This window comes from Macrotis lagotis, chromosome 3, assembly GCF_037893015.1.
Source record: "Macrotis lagotis isolate mMagLag1 chromosome 3, bilby.v1.9.chrom.fasta, whole genome shotgun sequence".
Lineage (NCBI taxonomy): Eukaryota > Metazoa > Chordata > Mammalia > Peramelemorphia > Peramelidae > Macrotis > Macrotis lagotis.
The window spans coordinates 17,272,499-17,297,245 of NC_133660.1; the positions used below are offsets into that span (position 1 = coordinate 17,272,499).

Sequence of the window (24,747 nt, forward strand, 5' to 3'; positions counted from 1 at the left end):
AATTGGATTTAAGTGAAGAAGAGCTGCTCCTTAGCCTCCTGTCCTCCAGAGTCTACTGCAATGGTTACTGGGGAATCTGTCTGCCCCAGGCACTCCCCACCCCAGTCCATCCTCCTTTCACCAAAGGGATCTTTGAAAAGCCCAAGTCCATCACCTCCAAGAGTCAGTAGGAATCCTTAGTTTGCCCTTCAGAGCCCATCCTTGCCTGCCCCTCCTCCTTTCCCCAGCATCTTCTTTTTTTTCTTTTTGGCAAGGCAATAGGATTAAGTGACTTGCCCAAGGTCACACAGCTAGGTAATTATTAAGTTGTCTGAGACCGGATTTGAACTCAGGTCCTCTTGACTCCAGGGCTGTCCCTTTTCCCCAGCTTCTGACCTCTCACTTTGCTCCCAGAACTCTTGACCCTAGGAAGATTGGCCCCCTCACTCTGACTCTTCCTCACATATGACATTTATCTGCTGGTTCCAGGCGTTTTCTCAGGCCACTGCCCCCTACTCCTCATCCCTGCTGCGGGCTTTCCTGGTTTTCTTTGGGGTTTATCTTGTTTGGACGGAGAGGTTGCAGGTTGTCTCCTCCATTAGACTAGGAGGACAACGTGTTTACTGGCTTACTGGCTACCAGCCTATCCTGAAGACCTCTCCTTCCTATCCCTACTGAGCCCCAGCCATCACCTGGAGGTGAATGGGAAGGGATGAAGTCCTGCCCAGAGGCACTGAGGCCTCTCCCAGGTGGCTTCAAGCCTCTACCTCTAGTCTTAAGTACCATGAAGCAGTTCCCTTGGTTATCCATGGGCTATAATCTATTTGGCAAAATTGTAGGTCTTGGACATGCTGGCACATACAGATGAACCCATTCTACACTGACACATTCACAATCAGTCCAATGAAATGACTGGAGCTGGTGACCCTGGGCTGGTCACATCCCCCCTTGAGTCCCTTTCTTATCCCCAAAAGCAATCCAAGACCAGCCAGACTTAGCTTGACCACAATACCACCACTGGGGTCTTAACAAACAAAAGGATATTTCTGTTCAGAATGGGAAGGGGAAAAAGTCTCTGTTATTGCTGCACTCAGTTCCTCATTGTCCCATTGGTTAGAATCTCCACATGGATGCAGTGGGCAGACCATGGCCACCCTCTTCAAAACTCTGTGCTTATCTGCAGGCCATGCTAGGCCCTCGCCCATGCTAGGCCTTCACCCATGCTGGGCCCTCACCCATGCTGGGCCCTCGCCCATACAGCCACCCTCTTCCTTATCTCTAGATAAGTTGCAGCTGGGGCTACTCCAAAACTAGTGTGAGAAAGACTTGGATTCAAATCCAGCCTCAGTTTCCTCCTAGCTGTGTGACCCTTAACCTCTGGCTAGCTCAGAGAACAATCTGATCCTAGAGGGATGATGGGGGTGTATAAAGCCCCCATGAAGAAGGAGGATGAACTCAAAGCTAGAACTATTATTTTGATTTTGTGACTCAACAGTGCAAACGGTGCTGCTTTCTTCTCTGGCAGAGGCCCCTGTGCCCTCTGTTGAGTGAGCTAGGAGGCCTTCTGGTTCTTGGGTTGGGTTGGTAGACTCAAGGATTCTATAGAACCTGGAAGGGAACCTCCTGGTTCAGCCCTTTCACCTTAGAGGTAAAGAAATAGAGGCTCAGGAAGGTGGAAGGTCTTAGTCAAAGTCCCACAGGGTGAATGAATAGAAGAACCAGGGTTCAAACCCACATCCTCAGATGCCAGCTCCAGCCATGTTCCTGGCCACCAGTCTGCTGTTGCAGAATGACAGGGAACTTCCAGGGTGTCCCCTTTACCTGGGAACAGTCCACATACTTGCATCAGAGGCAGACATTCCTTTCCATGGCAGCTGGGAGCCAGATGATGAGGTTCTAACCCCTGCCATTCACAATGTCTCCTGAGGTCAAGATGGCCCCTAAATAATGACCACATCCTCTCTGCAGCCAAAAAGGCATGATTCAGTTACCTGGAAGAAGAGACTCTATTCTTTATTTGACTGCAAGGCAACATATTGGCATCCCTTCTGGGGGCTTTGATCATTCCACTGACTATCCATTAGAGACTTCCAGTTACTAGAAAACCCATGGATGCCCAAAGTAGGGTCCTATCCTTGAGGGGAGCCTTCCTCACTGGAGATTCTGTAGCACAAGGAATGGTCTGGAATCAATCAGAGGACCAAGGTTCTAACCCTAATTCTGACAATCCCCAAAGGGACCTACTTCATTTCCCTAGGACTCAGTTTCCTCATCTGTAAATTGAGGGCATTGGACTCTTAAGATCCCTCCCATTTCTAGGTTCAAGGTCTCTGATATAGGATAGTAGATGAGTGATTTCCTCTCTTCCTCTCTCTCTTTTTCTCTCCTTCCTCCTTCTCTCCTCCCTCTCCTTTCCCAAACCCCTCTTCCTCCCCCAAAGCATTAAAAAATAAGCCAGTTGTGATTTTGGAAGAATGCTAATTTGGAATGCTTTTTCAAAACAAATCTTCAGAAAACGGTTTGCTAACTGATTGTGTGGTTGATTGGATGCCAAATCCAAGGTTAACTCGATGTTTCTGTTCCAGCAATCCGATATTGTGACAGATGCCAGCTCATAAAGCCAGATCGATGCCATCACTGTTCCGTCTGTGATAAGTAAGACAACTTTTATACTTCCCTTTATTAATCCCTTAGAAGGCCCATGTGTTTTAAAGGAAAGAGACAGAATCTAATTAACCCATTTAAATGTCACCTTTGGCCTTCTGTCTTTACATTTTTTTCCCTCTGCTTCTTGTTTTTCCTTTTTTCTTTTTTTTTTTAAATTTCATCCTATTTGTGTCTCCGGACCAGATACTATCTGGTTAGAGTCAATAGGCCACTCACTCCCTGGGCTACATTAGGTTTTATTTTTTTTTCCACAATGGTGGGGCTCAGTTATAGTGACAAAAATCAATTCTGTCCTCAACTTCCCCATCTCTAAAGTAGTAGCTGGGACTAGATGTTGGTATATATGCTCAAGAGTCCTTGATTAAATATGGATCTGTGCTCTGAGCAATGTATCAGGATCTGGGCATCCAAAGATAAAATGAAGCAATCCCCATCCCCCCCATCCCCACCCAGAACCTTTTTCCACAGGTAAAGCCCCAAGGCTAGCATGCAAGCTTTCACTTGAAACACAAAAAGAATGACTTATTGTAAAGACAATTTAATTGAGCAAGTATCAGTTTAGCAAAGACTTGTAAAAGTGACCCATGATGATCCCATCCATGGCCAGGACATAACAAAGTACAAGTTTTAATCCATTTTACATCTTCAGCATGATGGAAGACATTCAAGAGGTCCCCAAAACTCTTGAAGCTTTCAACTTGAATAGCTTTTCACAAAACCCTAACTCTAAATTTAGGTAAAACTCCATTAAGCCATTGGCCAAGATTCCTTTGTCTTGACTTTGCTCAGCAGTGGTAGTTCTGAGAAAAATGGGACCCAATCTGAAAGCTATATTATTTCTGTTTGATGTGGTGGGTCATACATGGATGTGTGTGGGTGTGATGATTTTAATGGAAGTGTCTTCAGGAAATGGACTATTGTTTTAAGGGTCAATTCTATATTTAAGGTCATGCTTCTATTAGGACTGACTCCTTGATAGAATTTTTACCCTTAAGTAGCTTTGCAAGTCATCAAAATCCAATGCTTGGACTATGCAAGGTACTGTGGTGCTATGTGGTGTGTGTGTGTGTGTGTGTGTGTGTGTGTGTGTGTGTGTGTGTGTGTGTATCTATGCCTGTCTGTATGTGGCCTTTTAATGATTTTGTGATTTCACCGTGCATCTGTTGGGGGGGTTTTGGGTTTGTTTTTTTGTTTTGTTTTGTTTTGTTTTTTGCTTTATTAGATGTATTTTGAAAATGGACCACCACTGTCCTTGGTAAGTACAAATCATATCTGTGACTCCTTTTTCCTTCCATATATAAATTTGAATTTGTTAAATACATTAAGTAGTTAGACATGTCACGTATAGGAAGAATTGTATTGTTTGGAGTTGAATCACCAGAGAGGGCGCCTCTGGGCTCAGGCACATCATTATTCCTGGTGGTGCATTTTGCTTCCATATTTCCAGAAAGAGACTCCAAATCTACTTGGTCTTGGAGCCAGGGCCTGGTGGAGAGGGAGCAGTAGCAAATTAAGCATGGTATCTCCCTCCTTCCCCATTTTCTCCCAGGCTCCTACATCTGGCTAGCAGCACTTCCTGCTTCACACATGTTGGGATGTTGGTGGCAGTCCCCGAGGAGCAGTGAGGTGGTGTAGAGGTAGATGGATACATATGAATAAGGGATGCATGAAGAGGTGACACTGAGTGGACTCTTTAAGTGTCTCATGACACTTATGGCCCAGGATAAATCAGAGAATTCAGAGAGGTATAAGAAGACTCCTAGGATGGAGTGCAGAGTGGAGAGAGCAGAGCCCAGAAGTCATGTGTGCGCATATACACCCCCCCCACTACAATGTGGGTTAACTAGGGTTAATACCATCATGAAGATATAGCCCTGCCTTCTGTTGACACTTGATAATGTCACTGCTGGTCAGGGACAGTACTCAGTAAAAGGGTTTGGGTTTCCTTTGGGAGATATCTGTTGTCTACATATGCATAGAGAAGATGGCTCTGCCATGGGTCCATGAACTCACTAATGTAGACAGTCATCTCAATGGCACAACCATGCCTTCTCACTGGGTGCAGCCCTTGCCTACTTCTCCTCTGTATTTCTCCAGAGGAGCTATCTGCCATGATGTGGAGCCTTCCCTGCCCACTCTCAACATCATTTGGAGGTCAGTGGAACATGCAGGTTGACTGTTGACCATCCCTTGTTCTTTCTATAAGACATGCCCACCTTCTTTTCTGCTATGTTGCTGCCATCTGCACCAATTACCACATGTCTTTCCTTTGACCCTTGAGAGACTTAAATTCTTCATTTCTGGTAGCAATTCAGGGCACTGCTTGGCATCATTCTAAGTCCTGAGCCATTTCCCAGAGGCAGGGCAACCCACTCCCCTCTGTCTTCTCTGTTTTGGACCCAACTCACAGATTCTTTGCAGAGTTCTGACCCACACAGTCTAAGGGGCCCCTCTGTGAACCACTCACTCATTCTATCTATCTCAAAGAAGAGTTGACAGGTATTCTCCCTCCTCATGGATCAGCAAGGTCTTCTTTAGGAGATATCCCCAGACTAGAAGCAGCCAGCTAACCCAAAGTCATTTTCAAACAATCACAACTCTATTCATCATCAGTAACAAGCTGTGGGGGTGGAAGGGCCTCAGAGAGCATCTGGAACAGTTTCCTCATTTGACATTTGAGCAAAACAGGGAGGCAGAAAGCATCAAGTGGGATCTGAACCAAGGTCTTCCCAACTCACAGGTGCTTTTTCCATTGTTCCATGATCTCTGGCCTTCCTGATCCAATGTCAACCCTCTTTCCACTACACTATGAAGTCTGAGGTTAAGATTTTTTTTTCCTAAAGCATTTGGTCTACTCTCTCATCTTTCAGATATCTCAAGAATCTAACCCTTAAGCATGGAAGTCCTTTGTGTATCTCAAATCTATACCAGCTATTCCCTCCATTTTTGTTTTCTTTACTAAATCATGAGGCAAGTCCCTCAAGGGCTGGGATGTTAGGGACCAAGTGAGGTGACTGTCCTGCCATTGATAAACAGCATTTACAGATCTTTTCCATCTTTCATCTATTTGTCTTCCTCTTTCATTTTTAGACATCTCTAGGACTGCTTGGCTCAGTTGGGGATTTCATTGAGTTTTCTCTCCTTTTTACTTTTATTGCTTCTTGGTGGTTTAAGAAGTGACTCTGCTCATGCTTGTTATCACCTCTGTAAGACTTTACCAATAATCCTACATTTCAATCAGCCTTGACTTTAGATGCTGCTCTATCAGCTCCATTTGATCTCTTTGTGGTGGCCATTGATTGGGTTGAATAATCTCATTAGCAAATGACAGAAGATGTTCCCAAATCACTTCTCAAACATTTTCTAGCTTCAGTGGCTTCTTTAACTAGGTTAGCTCAGATTACCATGCCCTTTCTCCTCATCTTCATTCTGATTTAGCACTATCTGTGCGTAATCTGACTCTACCCTACCAGCCCATTTGGAAATCACTTTCACCCCAAGAACTGTTTATTTTCTCTCTGTTTTAATATCCATTTCTTTTCTTGACATGCTTTTTGAAGCTCACAATCTCTAGCCCCTCATGATTCTCCAAAGAAAATATTCGTGATAGATGGACATTCATTTTCTGCCTAGTCTATGAGTTTTCTTACTCTTAAAACTGGAACCACATTTTTCAACATAATTTTTTTTACTGTTTTTCCTTATTATCTTATATTATTTTACACTGAAATCAAAGAATAGTCCTAGATTGTAGGATTCTAGAGAGGAAACTGAGCCATTGATATCAACTCCTCTTTCCAGATGAAACCGAGAGCCAGTGAAGCTACATGACTTTTCCACAATCCCACAGATGGTATCAGAGACAGATCTTAAACACAGATGCTTTGACTCTAGACAGTCTGAGTAGATGGAAATTTCACTGATGGGGTCTTATCAAAACTGACACTGGGTCTCCTCATCTGCTTCTCTGCACCAACTGCTCTATAAAAGCTACTTTATTTTCATGGCTGTCTTTTAAAAATTTTTATCATAGGCATCACAATGTGACCAAGATACTTCTTGTGTCCTGAGACTGTCTCTCAGTTCCAGTCATTCTTCGTGGCTGTCCCCCAAGTCCTGGACATTCTCCTCTCCTGCTTTGACCTCCCTGGCTTCCTGGAAATCCCAACTAAAGTCCCAACTTCTAGAGGGAGCTTCCCCAATGTCTTTTCATTCAAGGATCTTCTCTCTTTCTTAATTATCCTTTTTATATATATATTTGTTTGCTTGTTGTGTTCCCTACTAGATTGCCAGCTCCTTGAGGGCAGGATTGTCTTTTGCTGCTTTTTTGCATCCTGGCAGGCAACAAGGCTTAAAAATGTTGATGGCTTGAAATACAATAAAGTCAAGTTTTCCATCTCCTCCATTGGCTTCTTCCAACAGTAAATCTGTCATCCATCCATCCTGTCATCTGTTATATCTTCCTCTTGCCTTCTGGCTTCATTTTCAACTAAATGACTGATGTGACAGGGTGGGTTCCCCTCAGGGGGTCTGTCCATTCATTGGTCAGTGGGATAAGGATCTTAGTACCTTCTGCTAATTCCAGATGAAGCCACCCAGAACTGAGGCCATTTTTGTGTTGTTCTTGGTTTCATGGGTTACTGCCCAATAATTTTAGGGCCCCAGGGATGTGCCTTTTCACTTATGGAGGGAGGTCATCAGAAAACAAATCTAGACCAATGTTGGATGCTGGGAGTGTCCTTGAGGCTCTCCCAGTGTGGTGGGCCCCTCCAGAGTTTGTGCTTTCTGCTGACAAAGTCTTGTAATATCAGGGTCACAAGGCCTTGGGAGGCCTGTATTTTTGTTACTGAAACAGAATATAAGAAAGAAACATAAATCTGTGCTCAAAGGAAACATGTACATTTTTTTCCAAAATAGTTGTTGCCTTCTTGGTTCACCAAATGAAACATAAGAACAAGAAGAATGGCTTCTTATCATACAGAACTTTAGGAACTTTCCCCAACCTCCCAACCTTGATAATCAGCAGTGACCCAGGCAGGGTTGACTCCACTGGAGTCTCTCTGGGCAGATTCATGCCTGATCTCAGACTGGGGGTCCATGCTTCAATTCCCTTCCAATTGGGCTCCAGTCCCACAGAAACCAGTGAGATTAAGGATTAAAAAATATCAAAAACTGGGGCAGCTAAGTGGCACAGAAGATAGAGCACTGGCCTTGGAGTCAGGAGGACCTGAGTTCAAATTTGGTCTTAGATACTTAGTTATTACCAAACTGTGTGATCTTGGGCAAGTCACATTGCCTTGCAAAAATCAAAATAAAAAAAAATAAATAAGTAAAAATAAAAAACCAAGCAAGAGTCTTCTTTTTGTGTGAACCATGCCTCCACAGAAGCAGATGGGGTCTCTGGAGACAGTCTAAAACCTTATCACTCCATGGCCCTGAGAGTGATCATCAGACTGAAATAGAGGCCTCATGGGCTGATCCTTGTGGGCCTCCTCTTATTTGTAGGACCTGTGGAACCTCCCCATCCCACAAAGTAGCACAATAGATGGGGGAGAGGATAAAATAACCACCCCCTCCCCACACATACACACACAAAGGCAAATTGCAGAGCACTACATTGAAATGATATGTGGTTCAGAGGGGCTTGGCAGAGATTCTAGTCTTGTTCTATTTTTCCGATGAGGAAAATGAGGCTGAGACCTGGGAAGGTTCCTGGCCAAGGATACAGAGTGTACCCTTCCCTCTTTGCTGCCTTGTTCTTAGTGCTTAGCTTAGCAAGACATCTTTTGTATGGGAGGCAGGATGGTTTAGGGAGCTCCTGGTGTTCCCCTCCCAAGCAGAGGAAAGCCGTGATCTTGAGATAAAAGCCTGGGGGAAGAGAGGGGAGGATGCTCCTACTCCCACTTGTTGGGATTCATTTCTGCACGTCCCAGACATGACTTGAATCAGCAAACTCAAGGAGGAATGGGCTGTCCTGTTCCAGTAGCCAGGGTCAGGCTACACAGGCATCCTGTAGTCCAGTCTTCTCCAACGAGGCCAAGTGATCTATCCAGGGTCACACATAGGGTCTCAGCTCTAGAGCTGGAAGACATGTCAGAGGTACTCTGGGCCTGGGACCCAAGAGAGTTAAAATGAAAAAGAAAAGCTTTCCATGATTTTGGTTCTAATCCCTATAGAGGGGTGACCAGAAGTGACTTAGAGTGCTTCTTCTTTTTTTTGTTTTTAAGGTTTTTGCAAGGCAAATGGGATTAAGTGGCTTGCCCAAGGCCACACAGCTAGGTAATCATTAAGTGTCTGAGACCGGATTTGAACCCAGGTACTCCTGACTGCAGGGCTGGTGCTTTATCCACTACGCCATCTAGCCGCCCCAATCCATTGCTTCTTGAAAAGATTCATGCTCATGCTGGTGTGTCCACTACACATACTTGGGGAGGGGAGGGGAGGAAAGGCTTTTTCTCTGCCCAGAGAGAGGTCAAGAGCCCTTCAGACTCCCCCCAGTCTGTTTGGACAGGTTTGGGCAATGGAAGTTAAGAATCCTAGAGCTCTAAACCTAGGGAAAGACCACCAGTTCCTCTATTTATTCCCAGCTACTCATTTACAGAAATGAGAGACCCTTGGGGCAGCTAGGTGGCATAGTGGATAAAGCACCGGCCCTGGAGTCAGGAGTACCTGGGTTCAAATCCGGTCTCAGACACTTAATGATTACCTAGCTGTGTGGCCTTGGGCAAGTCACTTAACCCTGTTTGCCTTGCAAAAAAACCTAAAAAAAAAAAAGAAATGAGAGACCCCCCCCCCCTAAAGTTCAGGGACAGAACCACCAGCTGTTCAGGGAGAGTTTCAACTTGAATCTGGGACTCCTTCCAGGCCAGTCTAAAACCTGCTCATTTCCAGGACGCACCTATCACTTTTCCAGGTTTAGAAATAATTTAAAGGATTACCAGGGGCTTCTAGGGAGGACCAAGGTATGAGCCCTTGGGAATCTGGATTGGAAGACTAGATCAAATCATCATGGATCATGTTCATGTGCCCGCCCAGCTTTTTTCTGATGTAGGTCAGTTCCTTTGCAAGAAGTTTCCTAAGCAACATGGTCTGGAGTCAGGGACATCTGAGTTGAAATCCAGCCTCAGACATTTCATAACTGTGTGACCCCGAACAAGTCACTTCACTCTGCTTGTTTCACTTTTCTCATGTGTAAAATTAATTGGAGGAGGAAATGGTCAACCACTCCAGAATCTGTGCCATGCAAATCCTCAAAGGGGTCATGAAGAGTAGGACACAACTGAAAATTGACTCAACAAATGTTTATAGAAATTCATATGTGTGTGAGGCGACAGGGAGGCATAGTTATATAGAGATCAAGAAATAGTTGATATTTGTATGTAGCTGATAAGATCCCAAGGGTAATAGTAGAGGCATAAGGTTTTAAGTGATAAGATGACATGGTGCTTAAGGCACCAGTCTCCAAGTCAAAAAGACCTGGGTTCTAAGCTTGCCTTGCATGTCCACCAGTCACCAGGTAACTCTGAGCCAGTCCCTTCTTCTCTTAGTGTTCTTTCTAGATAATCCTCATCTAAGACTACATTGCATGGGAGGTGCTAACCTGCATTGGTAGAGGGAGCCTCCTCATCTGGGAGTCCCTTTTATCCAGAAAACCACCTGCCTGGCCTCTTATAGGGCATTGAATGAAACTCGATCCCTTCTATGTAAATGTTTCCTGCCAGTTTAGTCCCCCCAAAGGCCTTCCAGTATCTTTGCCTCTTCTGGTGACTCAATCTAAGAAGCTGAGGCCCTAAGACCAGGCTTTCACAATGTCGTTTCTGTCGTTTTGTTGCCAGGGTGAACAATTGTGTTGGATTCTCAAATTACAAATTTTTCCTCCTTTTCTTGGCTTATTCCCTTCTCTACTGCCTGTTTATCGCTGCAACCGACTTACAGTATTTTATCAAGTTCTGGACAGTAAGTATTTCCTGTAACCGGGGGTGGGGATGTACAGGGAGGGAGCACAGACTGGCAACATTCAGCTCTCACAATGAAATTGCCTTCATGTTTCTGACTCAACTGCAGTTGGTCAAACTGACACAAAATTAGTCAAATTATTTTATTAGTATCTTATGAGAAAAGGTACACTCTGCTCCTATGCCCTTGCTTTCATAAATATAACTCATACTCCCTTCCCTTGGGAATTTGGATATTTTGATCAAGACTATTTTCTTGGGTTTTCAAACTAGAATATTTTCTTTGAATCATTACCATAACCTTTCCTTGGGTGTAGACATCAATTCCAATTAATGTGCCAGGTTAATATGGAAAATTTAAATGATTTCCAAATTTTAAAAGTCATATATCAGCTAGCTCTGTCAGCAGTTGGTTCAAGTTTTTCAGTGGAGACAAGTTCAATGAGTCCTTTCCATAATGGTTTTCCTCTTTTTCTTCCTTCTTCCCCTTTTTTCCTCCTTTTTCTTTCTTATTATCGTTCTAGCTTTTTTCCTTCCTTCCCCTTCTTTGTTCTTTTTCTTTCTTCCTGCTTTCCTTTTTTTCCCTATTCTTTATTGTTCTTTCATTCGATCATTTATTATCCTTTCTTCCTTTCTTTGTAGAATGGACTTCCTGATACGCAAGCCAAGTTTCACATTATGTTCTTATTTTTTGCGGCCGCCATGTTTTCCGTCAGTTTGTCTTCTCTTTTTGGCTACCACTGTTGGCTGGTCAGCAAAAACAAGTCTACCTTAGGTAAGTAGCACCATTTTTATAGATCCCATTAGTTTTCTATCCTATCCTACTAATGAACTCCTGTCCTATCCTTAAATATCTCCAAGGCTTATTGAGGTGGTCAAACTGAGCTCCTTCACTAGCACAGACTGCTGCCCTTCTCTGTCTCATATTAGATGATTTCATGGGTCCTGTGTCCAGATATCTGTCACCTGCTAGCCTGGCTCTGGGCCTCCTTCCTTGAACTTCCAACTCTGAGGAGAGCTTGTACCCTTGTGGTATAGGCTCAGAAACCCTGAGGCAGTATCTCTCATAAGGAGGTCCCAAGGACTTTATTGAAAATTACATTAGGGGAAGATTTTGTCTTTCTATATTAATCAGTCTCCTCTTTCAAAACTACATTCTGGTCCCCACTTACCACAATGCCCTCTACATCTAATACTTGAACACATGAATAACTTCACCTCTTTAGGTTCAGTCAAGGTATTCAATGATGGTTTTCTGAACAAGGGCAAGGCATGGGTGCATTCCCTGCTGATGCTCTGGCTTTCTCTTCTTGCCTAGAGGCTTTCAGAAGTCCTGTTTTTCGCCATGGAACAGACAAGAATGGCTTCAGTCTGGGGTTCAGCAAAAACCTGCGCCAAGTCTTTGGGGATGAGAAGAAGTATTGGCCACTGCCCGTGTTCTCCAGGTGCAGAGCTTTTCTGAATTCACATATGTGAGGCAGAGATGACCTGGCACGGGATTGTTTCCTACATGCAGTAAGAGAGAGTATGGGACCATGGGAAAAACTGACTATGGTCAGAGGGGATGTATTCAAATCTCCCTTCTGGTGATTAATATCTGGGTGACTGGGTGTCAACATCTGGCAAGAAACTATCCCCCTGGCCTCAGTCTCTGCCTGTAAGTTGGTTTGGGTGAGCTTTGAAAACGAGATCTCTTTTGCTCAATGAAATCTTGGACTGGTCACTTCCCTTTTTTGAGTCTGTTTCCTTCTCTCTAAAATGAGCATCATTATGTCTGTCATCTTGTAAAACTCCAGGGAAGTCCTCTTCCCCTCAGGGACCAGCTAGGCTGGGTCTCATAAGGACAGTCCTTGAGACCTGGGGTCATGTGGGCAGGTGGCTTGTCCCCATCCTAATGGGCGACACATGCACAAATGTTTTCCACAAATTGTCTTGGGAAGGGAGGGTTCTGCTGCCTTTGAGCAGCACTTTGATGCTGGCTCTCTGCTTGCTTGCAGCCTTGGAGATGGGTGCTCCTTCCCCACTTGCCTTGTGAACCAGGATCTCGAGCAGCAATCCACTCCAGCTGGACTGACCCCGGTTGTCAAAAAGTAACTAAGTGCCCCCCCCATTGGCATGCTTTCTTGGTCCTCTCCTCAGAATGCCACCAAATGGCCACAGTGAGACCATGCATGTGGGTTGGTTGAAAATGACATCTTTACAGGGATGTTCATGGTGCTGAAGACACAAAGTCCTTTGGACAGGCCAAGGGTTGGTCATCTGGGTCATATTCATAGCTTTCATGCTTAAGATCCTTATTCTGAAACTCAAAGAAGTCATCAGGTCCAGCCCTCTTCATCGAACAGATGAGGGAGCTAAGGCCCAGGAAAGGGAAGAGACTTGTAAGTATTGTTGTTGTGTCCAACCTTCATGATCCCATTTGGGATTTTTCATACCAAAGATACTGGAAAGGTTTGCCATTCTCCAGCTCATTTGACAGAAGAGGAAACTGAGGCAAGATGGTGAAGTGATTTACCCAGAGACACACAGCTAGTAAATATCTGAGGCCTGATTTGAAGATGAGTCTTCTTGCCTCAAGGTCCAGTGATTCACTGTAATGTTCCCCTGCTGCCAGTAAGTATTAAATGTAGGACTTATACCCAGTCCTTTCCAGGTCCCATACTCTATTCCTTATATTATGTGATGCACAGTTTCTTCCTTATCTCTAACTATTATGATTGTGGTTTCTCCATTCTTCTCTTGATAGTCATAATGACATATTGATGGTGATATTTTGGGGGTTTTTTTGTTTGTTTATTTTTTGAAAGGCAATGGGGGTTAAGTGGCTTGCCCAAGGCCACACAGCTAGGTAATTATTAAATGTCTGAGGCCGGATTTGAACTCAGATACTCCTGACTCCTGGGCTGGTGCCCTATCCACTGTGCCACCCAGCCACCCCTATGGTGATATTTTTCTGTGGCAGCTCAACATTGCTTTTATTGAGGACCTTACACCCCTCTATGAATGTAAGCAGCATAGGAGTCTCTCTCAGACAGGCGATGGAAAACACTGAGTGCTCCCAAAGGCTTCCTGGTGAGCAAGCCAGTGAAGGTCCAAGAGGGTCATGAGCCACTCTTGCAGAGCCATTCCTCCCTAGGGAGGCTTTGCCCCAAGAGAACCCACCTTGATCCACACTAGGATGAAGACTTGGTATTCCATGCTTGTGAAATATGGTGGCTGTGACCACGAAGACCAAGCCTGAGTCACCCCTTGGGAGATGCCACTAAAGACAAACCTGTTGGAAAAGAGCATCAAACTTGAGGGGGGGCAAGGGTCAAGGGCTTGGAGGGTCAGGTCATCAGGTAGAAGGCTACATTATCTGTGGCTCCATAGCTAAGTGTCCATACATTTGGAGCGTGTTTCATCCTTATGGATGCATTTCCGAAATGTTTCATTCTGAGCATGATAGCACAGTGGAAAGAACAAGTACTGGTTCTAGAGTCAGAAGCCCAGGGTTCTAATCCTGCCTTTATCATTAACAGTCTATAGGACCTTGGGCAAATCATTTAACTTCAAAAAAATGTTTGTCCTTCTATAAAGTGAAAGGGATGACATAATAGTCTGAGGTCTTGCAGCTGAGGAATGGTGAGTCTGTGTGTGACCTTGGGGCAAGTCTCTTCATCACCTCTATTGTAACTGTCAGACAAAATGGAGGAGGCATAACCATAATAGTAATAAGGAAGAAACTCTATGCAACATGGTATAGGAGACTGAGGGTGCCTTGGGGTCAGGAAGATTTGGCTTTAAATTCCACCTCAAGCACCTAAGAGCCACATGACTGGGTAGTTGAATGAGCCAGGGGATAGAGCACTGGATCTGCCATCAGGAAGACCTGAGTTCAAATTCAACCCCAGGTACTTAGTAGCTATATGACTCTTTTTTTTTTAGGTTTTTGCAAGGCAAATGGGGTTAAGTGGCTTGCCCAAGGCCACACAGCTAGGTAATTATTAAGTGTCTGAGACCGGATTTGAACCCAGGTACTCCTGACTCCAGGGCCCGTGCTTTATCCACTGCGCCACCTAGCCGCCCCTATATGACTTTTAAGTAAGTCACTTCACCTTTTTTTCAGTTTCCTTAACTGTAAAATGGAATAATCTTATCACTCCCTCCTAAAGTGTTTATGAGGAGCAAATCAGATAATTGGGTTTTTTAAAAGGCATTTATGAGAGAGGTGGACCCAATAATATTCTTTTATAATTTACTTTTATGATAATTCTAGCTGCATTTTATGGAAAGGGTATGACTTCCAAAAAGAAAAAAATACTACATTTAAAAAATCCTGAACCCCCCACCTAAAATAAATCCTGATGCTCCTTTCAAGAATTCCCTGACAGAAAATTCTCTCTCTCTCTCTCTCTCTCTCTCTCTCTCTCTCCTTCTTCCTTCATACATAACTATGTGTATATGTATGAATAGGTTTCATTTTCACAGATGGCCTCTGAAGAAAAATAGGGCAAATCTTTCTAGCCATTGTGTTTGTTCAGTATAGCTGTGCTTAAACAATGGGGGAAGGGGAGGGAGTGGTGTGTACCTACCTCTCTTGAAAGATTGTCTTGGACTCTTTGGGGCTTGAAGGACCAGTACTGGCCATGCCATTACGTCAGATAATTGACAGAGAGCCAAAAGTCATAGGGTAGAGGTTGGTGGACAGAATCAACCAGATCAGGCTTTGCAGCATGCTGTTATCAGCCACCAAAGACATTGGAGCCCAGTTCCTGAAACAGCATTTCTACCCACCCTCAGCAATCAGCTGAGCCAGCTTGAGGGTGTTGCCCTGAAGAAGAGCTTGGGAGCTATTTCCCTCTGCTACCTTAATATTGAAAGTGGCTGCTTTCCCTCCTCAAAGCAAAAAGCATGGGGTTGGGAGTGGGATCCATGGCTTCTAGTCCCAGGTTAGCCCACTATCCAGTAAATGGCAATCTCCTGTAGATACCCTTATCTTCTATTGCTCAACAAGACATTATACCTAGGAATAGATCCTATTACCATTATTATCACTATTGGGGCAGTGAGATGGCAGTGAATAAGGCACCGGTCTTGGAATCAGGAGGATTGGAATTCGAATCCAGCCTCTGACACTTACTAGCTGTATGACCTTGGGCAAGTCACTTAACCCTGACTGCCCCACATCCAGGACCATCTCTAGTCATCCTGGTTCCTATCTGGCCACTGGACCCAGAAGGCTCTGGAATAGAAAGTGAGGCCGGTGGCTTAGCACAGCCCCCCTCACTCCAATCTAATTCATTTGCTTGTGCCATGATCTTCTTTGAAAATAAAGGACAGGGGCAGCTAGGTGGCATAGTGGATAAAGCACCGGCCTTGGAGTCAGGAGTACCTGGGTTCAAATCCGGTCTCAGACACTTAATAATTACCTAGCTGTGTGGCCTTGGGCAAGCCACTTAACCCCATTTGCCTTGCAAAAATCCTAAAAAAAAAAAAGAAAAAAAAAGAAAAGAAAGGACCAAAAAAATGATCACTATTGAGCTTTTTTTATTTACCTATTATGCATGTGTATGTTTTAATTAAATTAAAATTTTAATTTCAAAATGCTTTTGAAGAGTTGGTTTACATTTTGCATTGTGATTTTTCCTATCTTAAGGTCACACATATTTAATTAATGTCAACACACCTCCAATTTTACACTAGAAAATATAGTTCGGTTTAGAAAAACTCATTTTATAACCAACCAGAGGAAATTTTCCTAGGGTAAAGTAGTTCTGACCTAGACACAATAGGCCTCTGAAGCATGCCATTCTGATGGGCACCAGAGACATCCATAGGCACTGTAATTCCTGTCTGAATCACTCAGACTGGTCTACATAAGACTTACTCAGAACTCAAAATGAGTAACTAGAAAAACCCTCTAGGGGTGGTAAAGATAACACAAACCAACAGAACTAAAATGGAAGAACTCCTTAAAGGACCAAACTCTTGTCAAATGACATGTGTTCTTATACATACTAGAAACTGTGTTTTATTCGAAGTAAAATGATAATATTTATTATATAATATCTGGGCTAATAGGTAGGTTCCCACAGGGAACCTCTTGCAGCTGGGGGACCCTGGAGGACCGCTGGCAAGAGATGGCTCTTGAACTGGGGCTTTGAAGAAGCCAGGGATTTCATGAAATAAAGCTGAGGAGGGAGAACATGTCAAGGTGGGGGAGACAGAGAAAGCTTGAAGTATAAAGTACTGATCCAGAAGACACTTGCGTTAGGGCTAGTCCTGACTCTGGTGGCACTTCCTTATGTGACCTTGGGAATCAATCAATTATGCACCCTTATTAAACAACCCCTACCATGTGCCGGACAAAAGATAATCCCTCTTTCAAGGGGCTCACAGTTCAATGGAGGAGACAACATGTGAGTTAAAGAGAGATTAAGTAGAAGAGATCAATGGAAGGCTATCATTAAGGGGGACTGGAAAAGGTTTTTGACCTGCCTAGGCCTCAGACCATGAGTCTTCAGGATTGCCTCATCCAAGGTCCTTAGCAGAGACCCTTTGCCTAGGAGGAATGCCATTGATTCCTAGGAAAACTATAATCTAGGTCCAAAATGCTGTAGGCACTGGCAAAAGGAGATAACTATACTTTTAGGTTCTTTTTGTTTTTTGACTCTAGTTCTCAATTTGTGTAACTTCTACAACCTATGCTGCTGACTTCAAGGACCTTTCATTAAAAGGTGAAATGAAATCTGATTTTTGAAATTTCATAGTTTCACCCTAATGTGAAAAGGGTCAAAATCTACCCCCACCCCCCACCCCTGTGCCCCCTTGAGAGTCTAAGTTCTATGACTTTCTATTTAATGAGATCACTTGAATGACCACTGGGGGACCAGGTGAAAGTGAGCAACAGCTGTAAACCAAACTGTTTTTCTTGTCCATCAACTACAAGATGCCATTGTATTTCCTAAAGTCTGGGCACCTAGGGGAAGCCATAGCCATGCTTTCAACAGTTTCCCCAGATTTGATTAGCTATCAAGAGAAGTTGTAGAGAAGTACTTTTCTTTGAGACTTTGTTTTACTTCCCGTTGGGTGGGTTCGCCTTCTGCTATTTTTGAGCTAGTGATCAAATGTGGCCTGTTGTCATCTTACTCACACTTGAGGCTGGACACTCATCACCCTTGTAGAGCATCCAAGTCATTTCTCCAAGCTCCCACCTCTAGGCAATAATACTCCAAGTCATTTGTCACCTTTCTCTATCCTTCTTCTCTCTGTCATCTAGCCTCGAAGGACATCAATTTCCTTCCAAACCACTGAGGGAGTCCCAGAGCCATCTTCTTACTGACTCTCAGTCTTGGACTGACAGCAGCACAAATCCAGACAAGGGCAAAGTAGGTAAGAAAGATAATCTTTGTTCCTTCATTTTGAAAGATGAAGATTTGAACTTGATGGTGCGGATCAAATATGATTTGCTTTAGGGATTGTCTTGGGCTCACTTTGGGGTAATTGGATTTCTCCCTACATAACTGCTAGTGTTGATTGAAAGCTATTTACTGCTCTGTGTGAGAGAGAGACTTGGAAAGAATGAGTCTCTTGGACCTATATGTCAATGGAACAGTGGGAGATGAGTTCTGGAGCACCAGGGATGGTTATCACCTTGTAGGATTTTTGCTTTTAAAACAGGATCCAAACTCAAATCTTGCAAAAACATAATTTAGAATTACTTCTAACTCCCCAAAATCACAGTACAGAAATCAATTCTTGGAAAAATAAGTTAACATTTCTTTCTAACCTGAATCCAACTTGCTAACTTTCTCTTTCAAATCGCTAAGCAGTCATTTGTTTCTAGCCTTTCCTTCAGTGCTGTCCTCAAGGCTCCCTCTGAGCTCTGTAACCTGGACTGGCGAACTCAAGTTAGTAGGCAGATTTTCTCCATTCCACTACCCCACCTCCCCTCCCCTACCAATCCCCTTAAAATATTTAGGGGCTCCTAATGTTTCTTAGTTCTCATTTGAAAGCTCATGGCACTTAAGGATAAGGAGAGAAATGTGGCTGATACAGAGCGTGTGTGTGTGTGTGTGTGTGTGTGTGTGTGTGGCTTAGATCATAGGGTTAAATGTATTGGAATAGTGAAGAACAAATTAGGGCAAGGTGCCAGGGTTCTCTTAGATAGAAAACCCTCCTTATTTTAATTCATCATTGATATTCATTAGAATTCAACACTTTATGTTTGAAGCTTAATTTTTAAACCTTTGTGAACACAGATTTAGAGCTTTTTCATCTGCAGCTGTGAAGAGCCTTGTTTTTCACAAATCATAAATACCCTTATTCCTCGCTCTTGTCTGATCCTGCTTTCTAATTCGGAATTGGGTCTTCCTTCAAATATTTGTCTTCTACCTGGGAAAGGCACCTCCAGTGAGGCAAACTGTTCTGTGAGCAAGGGATACTGACAACAAGATAGATCTTGTCCTCTAGTCCTTGGTGTTTCTAAGTATGCAGAGGTAGCCCAGTGTAAGGGATAGTGCACCAACTTCAGGGCAAAAAGTTCTGGGTTCAAGAGTCCTCCTACTGACTAGGTGACCCCAGGACAGTTACAAGCTCTCAAAGTTCCAGGCAGCTAAGACTGTTTGAAAACATGAAAAAATTATAATTCCAGTTCAACACTTATCAGTCAAGGATTTTTTTTTAATCACCTAATTCAGATTAGGAACCAAATTCCATTCTGCAAGAATTTCCTTTAGAGAGTTCTTCCCATCCCAGATGTCTTTGTCATCCTTTTCTCCATCATGGCGAGTATCAGATGAAGGATTATAGGAACTCATTATCCTTTGAACATAGGAGGCACAGTGGAGGTATGTTTTACACCAGTGGAAAACTTTTCCAATGGAAAACCAGCAGCTCTATGATCTTCATAAAGGCCCACTGGATTTGAATTCAGCTTCTCCTGGGAAAACAGGATAAATTCCCAAAGGAAAGAATATTACTTCTTCCCTCAGGGTTTAGGTGTAACCATAAAGGCCATTACTTCTCATATTACCAAACATGAGTTCCCATCTAGTATGTCCCTTCGACATCAATCAGTCAGTAACTTCTAGAAAAGGACATGAGAAGGAAAAGCAAAAAAAAGTATTTACTAAATACTTTCCACTGCCATTTATTCCCATATATATTGCAGACCCCTGGGGCCAGTGGGTCAGACTTAAATCACAATAGGAGTGAAGTACACATGAAAGGAGCTTGTGTGGTCAAGAGATATCTCCTGAGTCCTGAATCTCAGAAGTCCTTTTCTCATAATCCTCATGTGATTTCCCCTAGTTGTAACTGAGCTTTCCAGAGTTGATCTCTCCATCCCAAAGGATGACTATTCCTGAAGCTGCTTTCTAGAGACACTGTCTTTATACCTCTATCTGTAGGCGTTTCTTTGATTGTTGGCTATTACCATCCTGGTAGTTTCTGCTACTGACCCCATGTTGCCAGTGGAATCTCTGATGACTTTACTAGACTTATGGGTCACCTGGGGACTACCTTCTTGGTCTACTCCTCTACCTAAGGTTTAAAAAGATGATGCTCAGAAGTGGCAGGGATAGGGACTGGAAGGAGATAGGACATCAGATGACCTATTCCCACCTGGAAGTTCATAGCCCTTCTTGCCAGAGGGAAAAGTCCAATCCTTGTTCCATGTGAACTCAGTTCTGATTCAGAGTCTCCTGAGTCATCAGTCCTTTCATATCCTTAACCAGTCAAAGGACTCCTTTTCATCCCAGGTCTTCATTTCCTCATGGCCAGAAGGTAGGTTCACCAAGCTTTCATGTATTGGATTGAAAGTAGGCAGGAACAACAGCTCGTCACAATAAAATCCACCAGGAAGAGTATGTGGATATATATATATATATATATATATATATATATATATATATATATATATATATACTCTAAGGATCGGGCCCTCTTAGGCCAGTCCTCCCATTACAGTTATACAGTTATAGTCCTTATTCTGTAACTTGATGACCACAGCTAGGAGACTGTGTCAAACATGAAGGAATATGGCACCATTGTAAAGACCAATCAAGAGCTTTGAAAGACAAGAACTTTGAACAATATGATGATTAGTGGACTGGAAAGATGATGGACAAAATATGCAGAATTAGACCTATATACACATGAATTTATATGGACACGTATTTGTTCATATACACATATGCCCATATGTGGTGTATTTGGACTTGGCTGATGCCAGAGTTTGTTTTCCTCAACTAGGCAGCTTCATTACTAGAGTTTTGTTTTTAGTTTTCTTTCATTGAGGTGGGAGTGAAAAAAATGAGATTTTTCTCATTGAAAATGTTTTCATTTAATTTAAAAACCAAGCAAATAGGATGACTAAGCATCAACAAAGCAGCCAAAAGGATGATTGTGAAGGAAAAGGTTTTGAGGTTACTTGGAACTGAATAAAGTCTGGAATGAATGAGAAAAAAAGCATGTTACTGGTAGGAGGTAGCTTTCTTGATCTCCTCTACTCCATCAGGTGCCTCCTGTGTAATGGGTACAAGTTTGTTCTGGAAGTGCAGAAGGGGAGGGAGCAAGTTGGGGTTCATTGTCTTTCATACATGTGAATAGGAAATGAAATTCAGTAGATTGACAAGATACCAGGAATATAATTACAAATAGGGAAGAAAAAAGCCTACACTCAAGGAAATTACATTCTAATGAGGGAAAGACAATGCATAAAAGGAAATTGGAGGGGTGGGGGTGGGGATACAAAGGTAGAAGAAAGGACATGTTAAAGGAAGTCCAGGAGCATAGCCTAGAAAGGAAGGAAGGAGATCTGGCTAGCTGCCTCCTTAAAGGAAGGTTCTGAGAGGTGTTATCCTATCTGAGAGGCCAAAGGAAGGAATGTCTTTTAATGGGATTTCTATGTATTTTCTATTATAACCCTAAATATGTATCATGAACATTGGGGTTGACCCACTGAGCTTGTGCATTGGAAACACCGTGCAGGCTATTTGGGGAAAATACTGAATTCTTCACAAAGTCTATGATTGGGGGTAGCTAGGTGGCACAGTGGATAGAGCACCAGGCCTAGAGTCAGGAGGACCTGAGATCAAATTTGACCTCAGACACTTAATAATTACTTAGTTTTGTGTGACCTTGGGCAAGTCACTTAACCCCATTGCCCTGTAAAAAACAAAACAACAAAAAAAAGAAGTTTATGATTTTAATTGATGACCATAGAGTTAGCCATGGAGCCTTGTAACCTATCCCTCTGCAGCTATCCTGATGATGAGCCAGCTCCTCAGAATATAACCAGGCTGGTCCTCCAGCAACAGGCACCTGGGGACAGGGAAGGGCTCATCTGTTTGGGAATCACCCACATAATCCCCCAGGGACCCAGTGCCACAGTACCCCAAATGAAGCCTCTGATGGAGAATATTAGGAGCGGGTTGTGGGGAAACGATAGATGGATGGGACAACAGTCTTGCTCCTGTGGAAGATGTTTTCCAAAGTACTATTATATCCTTTTCCTTCAAGGTATGAGCAATCCTGGGCTGACCATAGAAAATGAGACCTAGAGACTTCACATAATGGTAAGTTTTTGTGAACAAAACAAAATACTCTAAGAATTATCAAATTTGGCATGGAATCATGTTCTGAAACACTGAGTTCCTGATAGTTGATTCCTATGCTCCTGTTGGCACCCATTGGAGCCTTGTAGGAGTCTTCATTCCCTGACCTTCAGGAACTGCCTTGAGGGACTTGTTCTAGGTGACTCCCTGAGATGACTCTTGTTTTCTGTTTCAGTTTGAAGTCATGGTGCTGGGATCACCAGAGGAGACTCTTCAACAAGGATGGACATCCCACAATTGGCCCGTTAATTCCATTTACTCCTTGGGTAGACCTATCTGACAGAAGCGCAGAGATGATCCCTTCTCTGTGTCATTGTTTGAGACATAACAGAACTGCAGAAATTTTTGTAAAATGTAAAGATTGTTTCAACTAACAGAAATCCCTACTGGATGCTCAGAGGTCAGTGGGAGGTGATGAGTGGAAGGGAAAGAACATTCTCCCTTCCTAGTGAATCTTGGAGAAGATTCACAATGGTGGGAACTTGACCACCAGGAGTTCAGATAGCACAAATAACCCTCTAATTAACTAATTGGCTCAGCTGATTTTCAAATCCAGAATAGTTTCATGTCAGAAGTCAGTCTCTCCCAAATCCATCTCTTAGTATCTGCCTTAGGAAAGAAGTCTGTTACCATGAAGTCAATCTGAGAGTCTGGCTGGGTTCCTTCTTCTCAGTTCAACCTCTTGTGTCCAGGGGACCCTGCCCAATTTTCTGGGCCTCTGGTTCCTCATCATTGGATTAGCTGACCCCTAAAGTTTGGTCCAGTTTCCCAGCTGTGCTAAGTGAGGAGACAGAGAGAGCAGATCGGATCATCATGGGAGCATCCTCAGATGGGTGAGAAATGATTCTGACTTCCAAGAGACTGATGAAGTAGAATCTCCTCCAACAGTTGTCTCCATCCCCTGCTCCAAAAGGCACATCTAGATGGGGAGAGTTGAGCTAATACCATAGACAAAGTCAACTGGTGATTGGGATCACTGGAATATTTTCTTTGTCCCATTGGCTTGAGAATTAATTTCCTCATTTTCAGTCTCCCTAGAATCAATAAAAAAAATAGCACTATGATGACAAAAACTTCAAGAGGTCATATAAAAGCCACCAATTGAGCCTGTTTTTGAATTCATATCTAACCTGACTCTCCTGGTAGTTCTGACCCCAGAAAAGTGGTTGCATTTCCACTAGACTCTCTCATAGGCCAAGAAAGAAATAACCCCACAGGGACTGCATACCCTCTTCTTTCTTAGCAAAATGGTGGTGGTGAGACAATGTCTATCCTCAAGTATGTGGCATAACAGAGTTTTGCAGATGCCCATGGAAAACTATTTCTGGTCTGGGGATGGGTTCAAAAGAAACTGAAATGGAATTCCTATGAGATAATGATGAAATGTTCTGCCCCACCAAGAAACCCTTGTGCCTTTGTATGCACTAACTATAGCCAGAATATTGATTAGCGTGTTCTATTTTGAGAGGTGAACCCATGAATTTTATATGCGTTAAGATTTTACAATGATAGTTTTTACTGCACTGACCCAAGAAGTCCAGTGTAGGCAGCCTGTTAATAGGCCTAGAAGTCCAATTAGCAAGGAAATGATGACGTCCTGGAGCTCTCACTGGGGTTGCTTAGGCAAAGACACAAAGACATCCATAGAAAACCAGGCAAGGCCTCAGGAAAGTGAGCTCCAGCAAAGGGCCCCTTCTGGCTCTCTTCCTGCCCAAGGAAGGAGAGCCCGAGTCTTTATTCAGGCAGGGGGAGTATAGAGAAGACATCAGAATCCCTCTTTCTTACCAGAGTCCATTTTTCAGCCTTGCTTCAAGGTCGAGAGGGAGGGATAGGAAAGTTTTCTTTTTCATCTTCCTCTTGAGAAACAACAATGATTTGGATCTGATGTGCCTGGATTTCTTCTGTGAGACGTTTTCTTAGCATGTGTTACAGCTTCATTTTGCTTTTGGTGTAAGGAGTTTTTTGTTTTTTTCTACAAAGGGTTATGGTTCTCATTGAGATTTCACTCATTTAGCACTTGATATTTGTTACGGGAGCAGAGTTTCCATAAGGAGGCCATGTGGGTGGATGTGTGATGGGTTGGGAATGCGGCATTGCAGAGACCACACTGGCGCCTGGTTGCTCTGACAAGATTCAATTGGGCCTTGGGGAAGAATCTGGTCCTTGGCAAAGGGGATGACCACTTTCTCCCCATCTGACCCTTTTGCTGTCCTTTTGGGTTTCTCACTCAAATATTTTGCATAACTACTCAACACAGTTTATCATCACTAGATACATTAATAAAAGGCAACTTTATCAAGTTGAGGCTTGTGTGTGAAATCTTCATTCCAAGGGACACAATGCTTGTTTCTTTTTTTTTAATCTTAATATTTTATGTTTTTCCAATTACATGTAGAGACAGTTTTCAAAATGTTATTTTTATAAAATTTTCTCCTTCCCTTCCCAAAACAGCAAGCAATGTGATAAAGATTATACATGTCTTATTTCTATTCCTTAAAAAGGAAAATGGGAAATATTCTAGCTCCGTGTCTGCCCCCATTTGAGGA

The 24,747-nt window shown here is 43.2% G+C and overlaps 1 protein-coding gene across 3 annotated transcripts in view; it reads left to right on the forward strand.

Annotated features, from left to right (window-relative positions):
* ZDHHC2 (zDHHC palmitoyltransferase 2) overlaps window positions 1-24,503 on the forward strand; it is a 51,948-nt gene extending 27,445 nt beyond the window's left edge. The window contains exons 5-13 of one of the 3 annotated variants that reach the window (XM_074228180.1): window positions 2,565-2,634; window positions 3,869-3,901; window positions 10,482-10,602; window positions 11,244-11,376; window positions 11,920-12,046; window positions 12,599-12,691; window positions 17,863-17,975; window positions 22,107-22,162; window positions 22,377-24,503. In XM_074228180.1, the coding sequence (XP_074084281.1) occupies window positions 2,565-2,634; window positions 3,869-3,901; window positions 10,482-10,602; window positions 11,244-11,376; window positions 11,920-12,046; window positions 12,599-12,691; window positions 17,863-17,975; window positions 22,107-22,147 (731 nt within the window). In that variant the 3' untranslated portion in view covers window positions 22,148-22,162; window positions 22,377-24,503. The remainder of the gene's footprint in view (window positions 1-2,564; window positions 2,635-3,868; window positions 3,902-10,481; window positions 10,603-11,243; window positions 11,377-11,919; window positions 12,047-12,598; window positions 12,692-17,862; window positions 17,976-22,106; window positions 22,163-22,376) is intronic. The other 2 variants (XM_074228182.1, XM_074228181.1) reach the window with 2 other exon arrangements.
* Window positions 24,504-24,747: the final 244 nt, after the last annotated feature.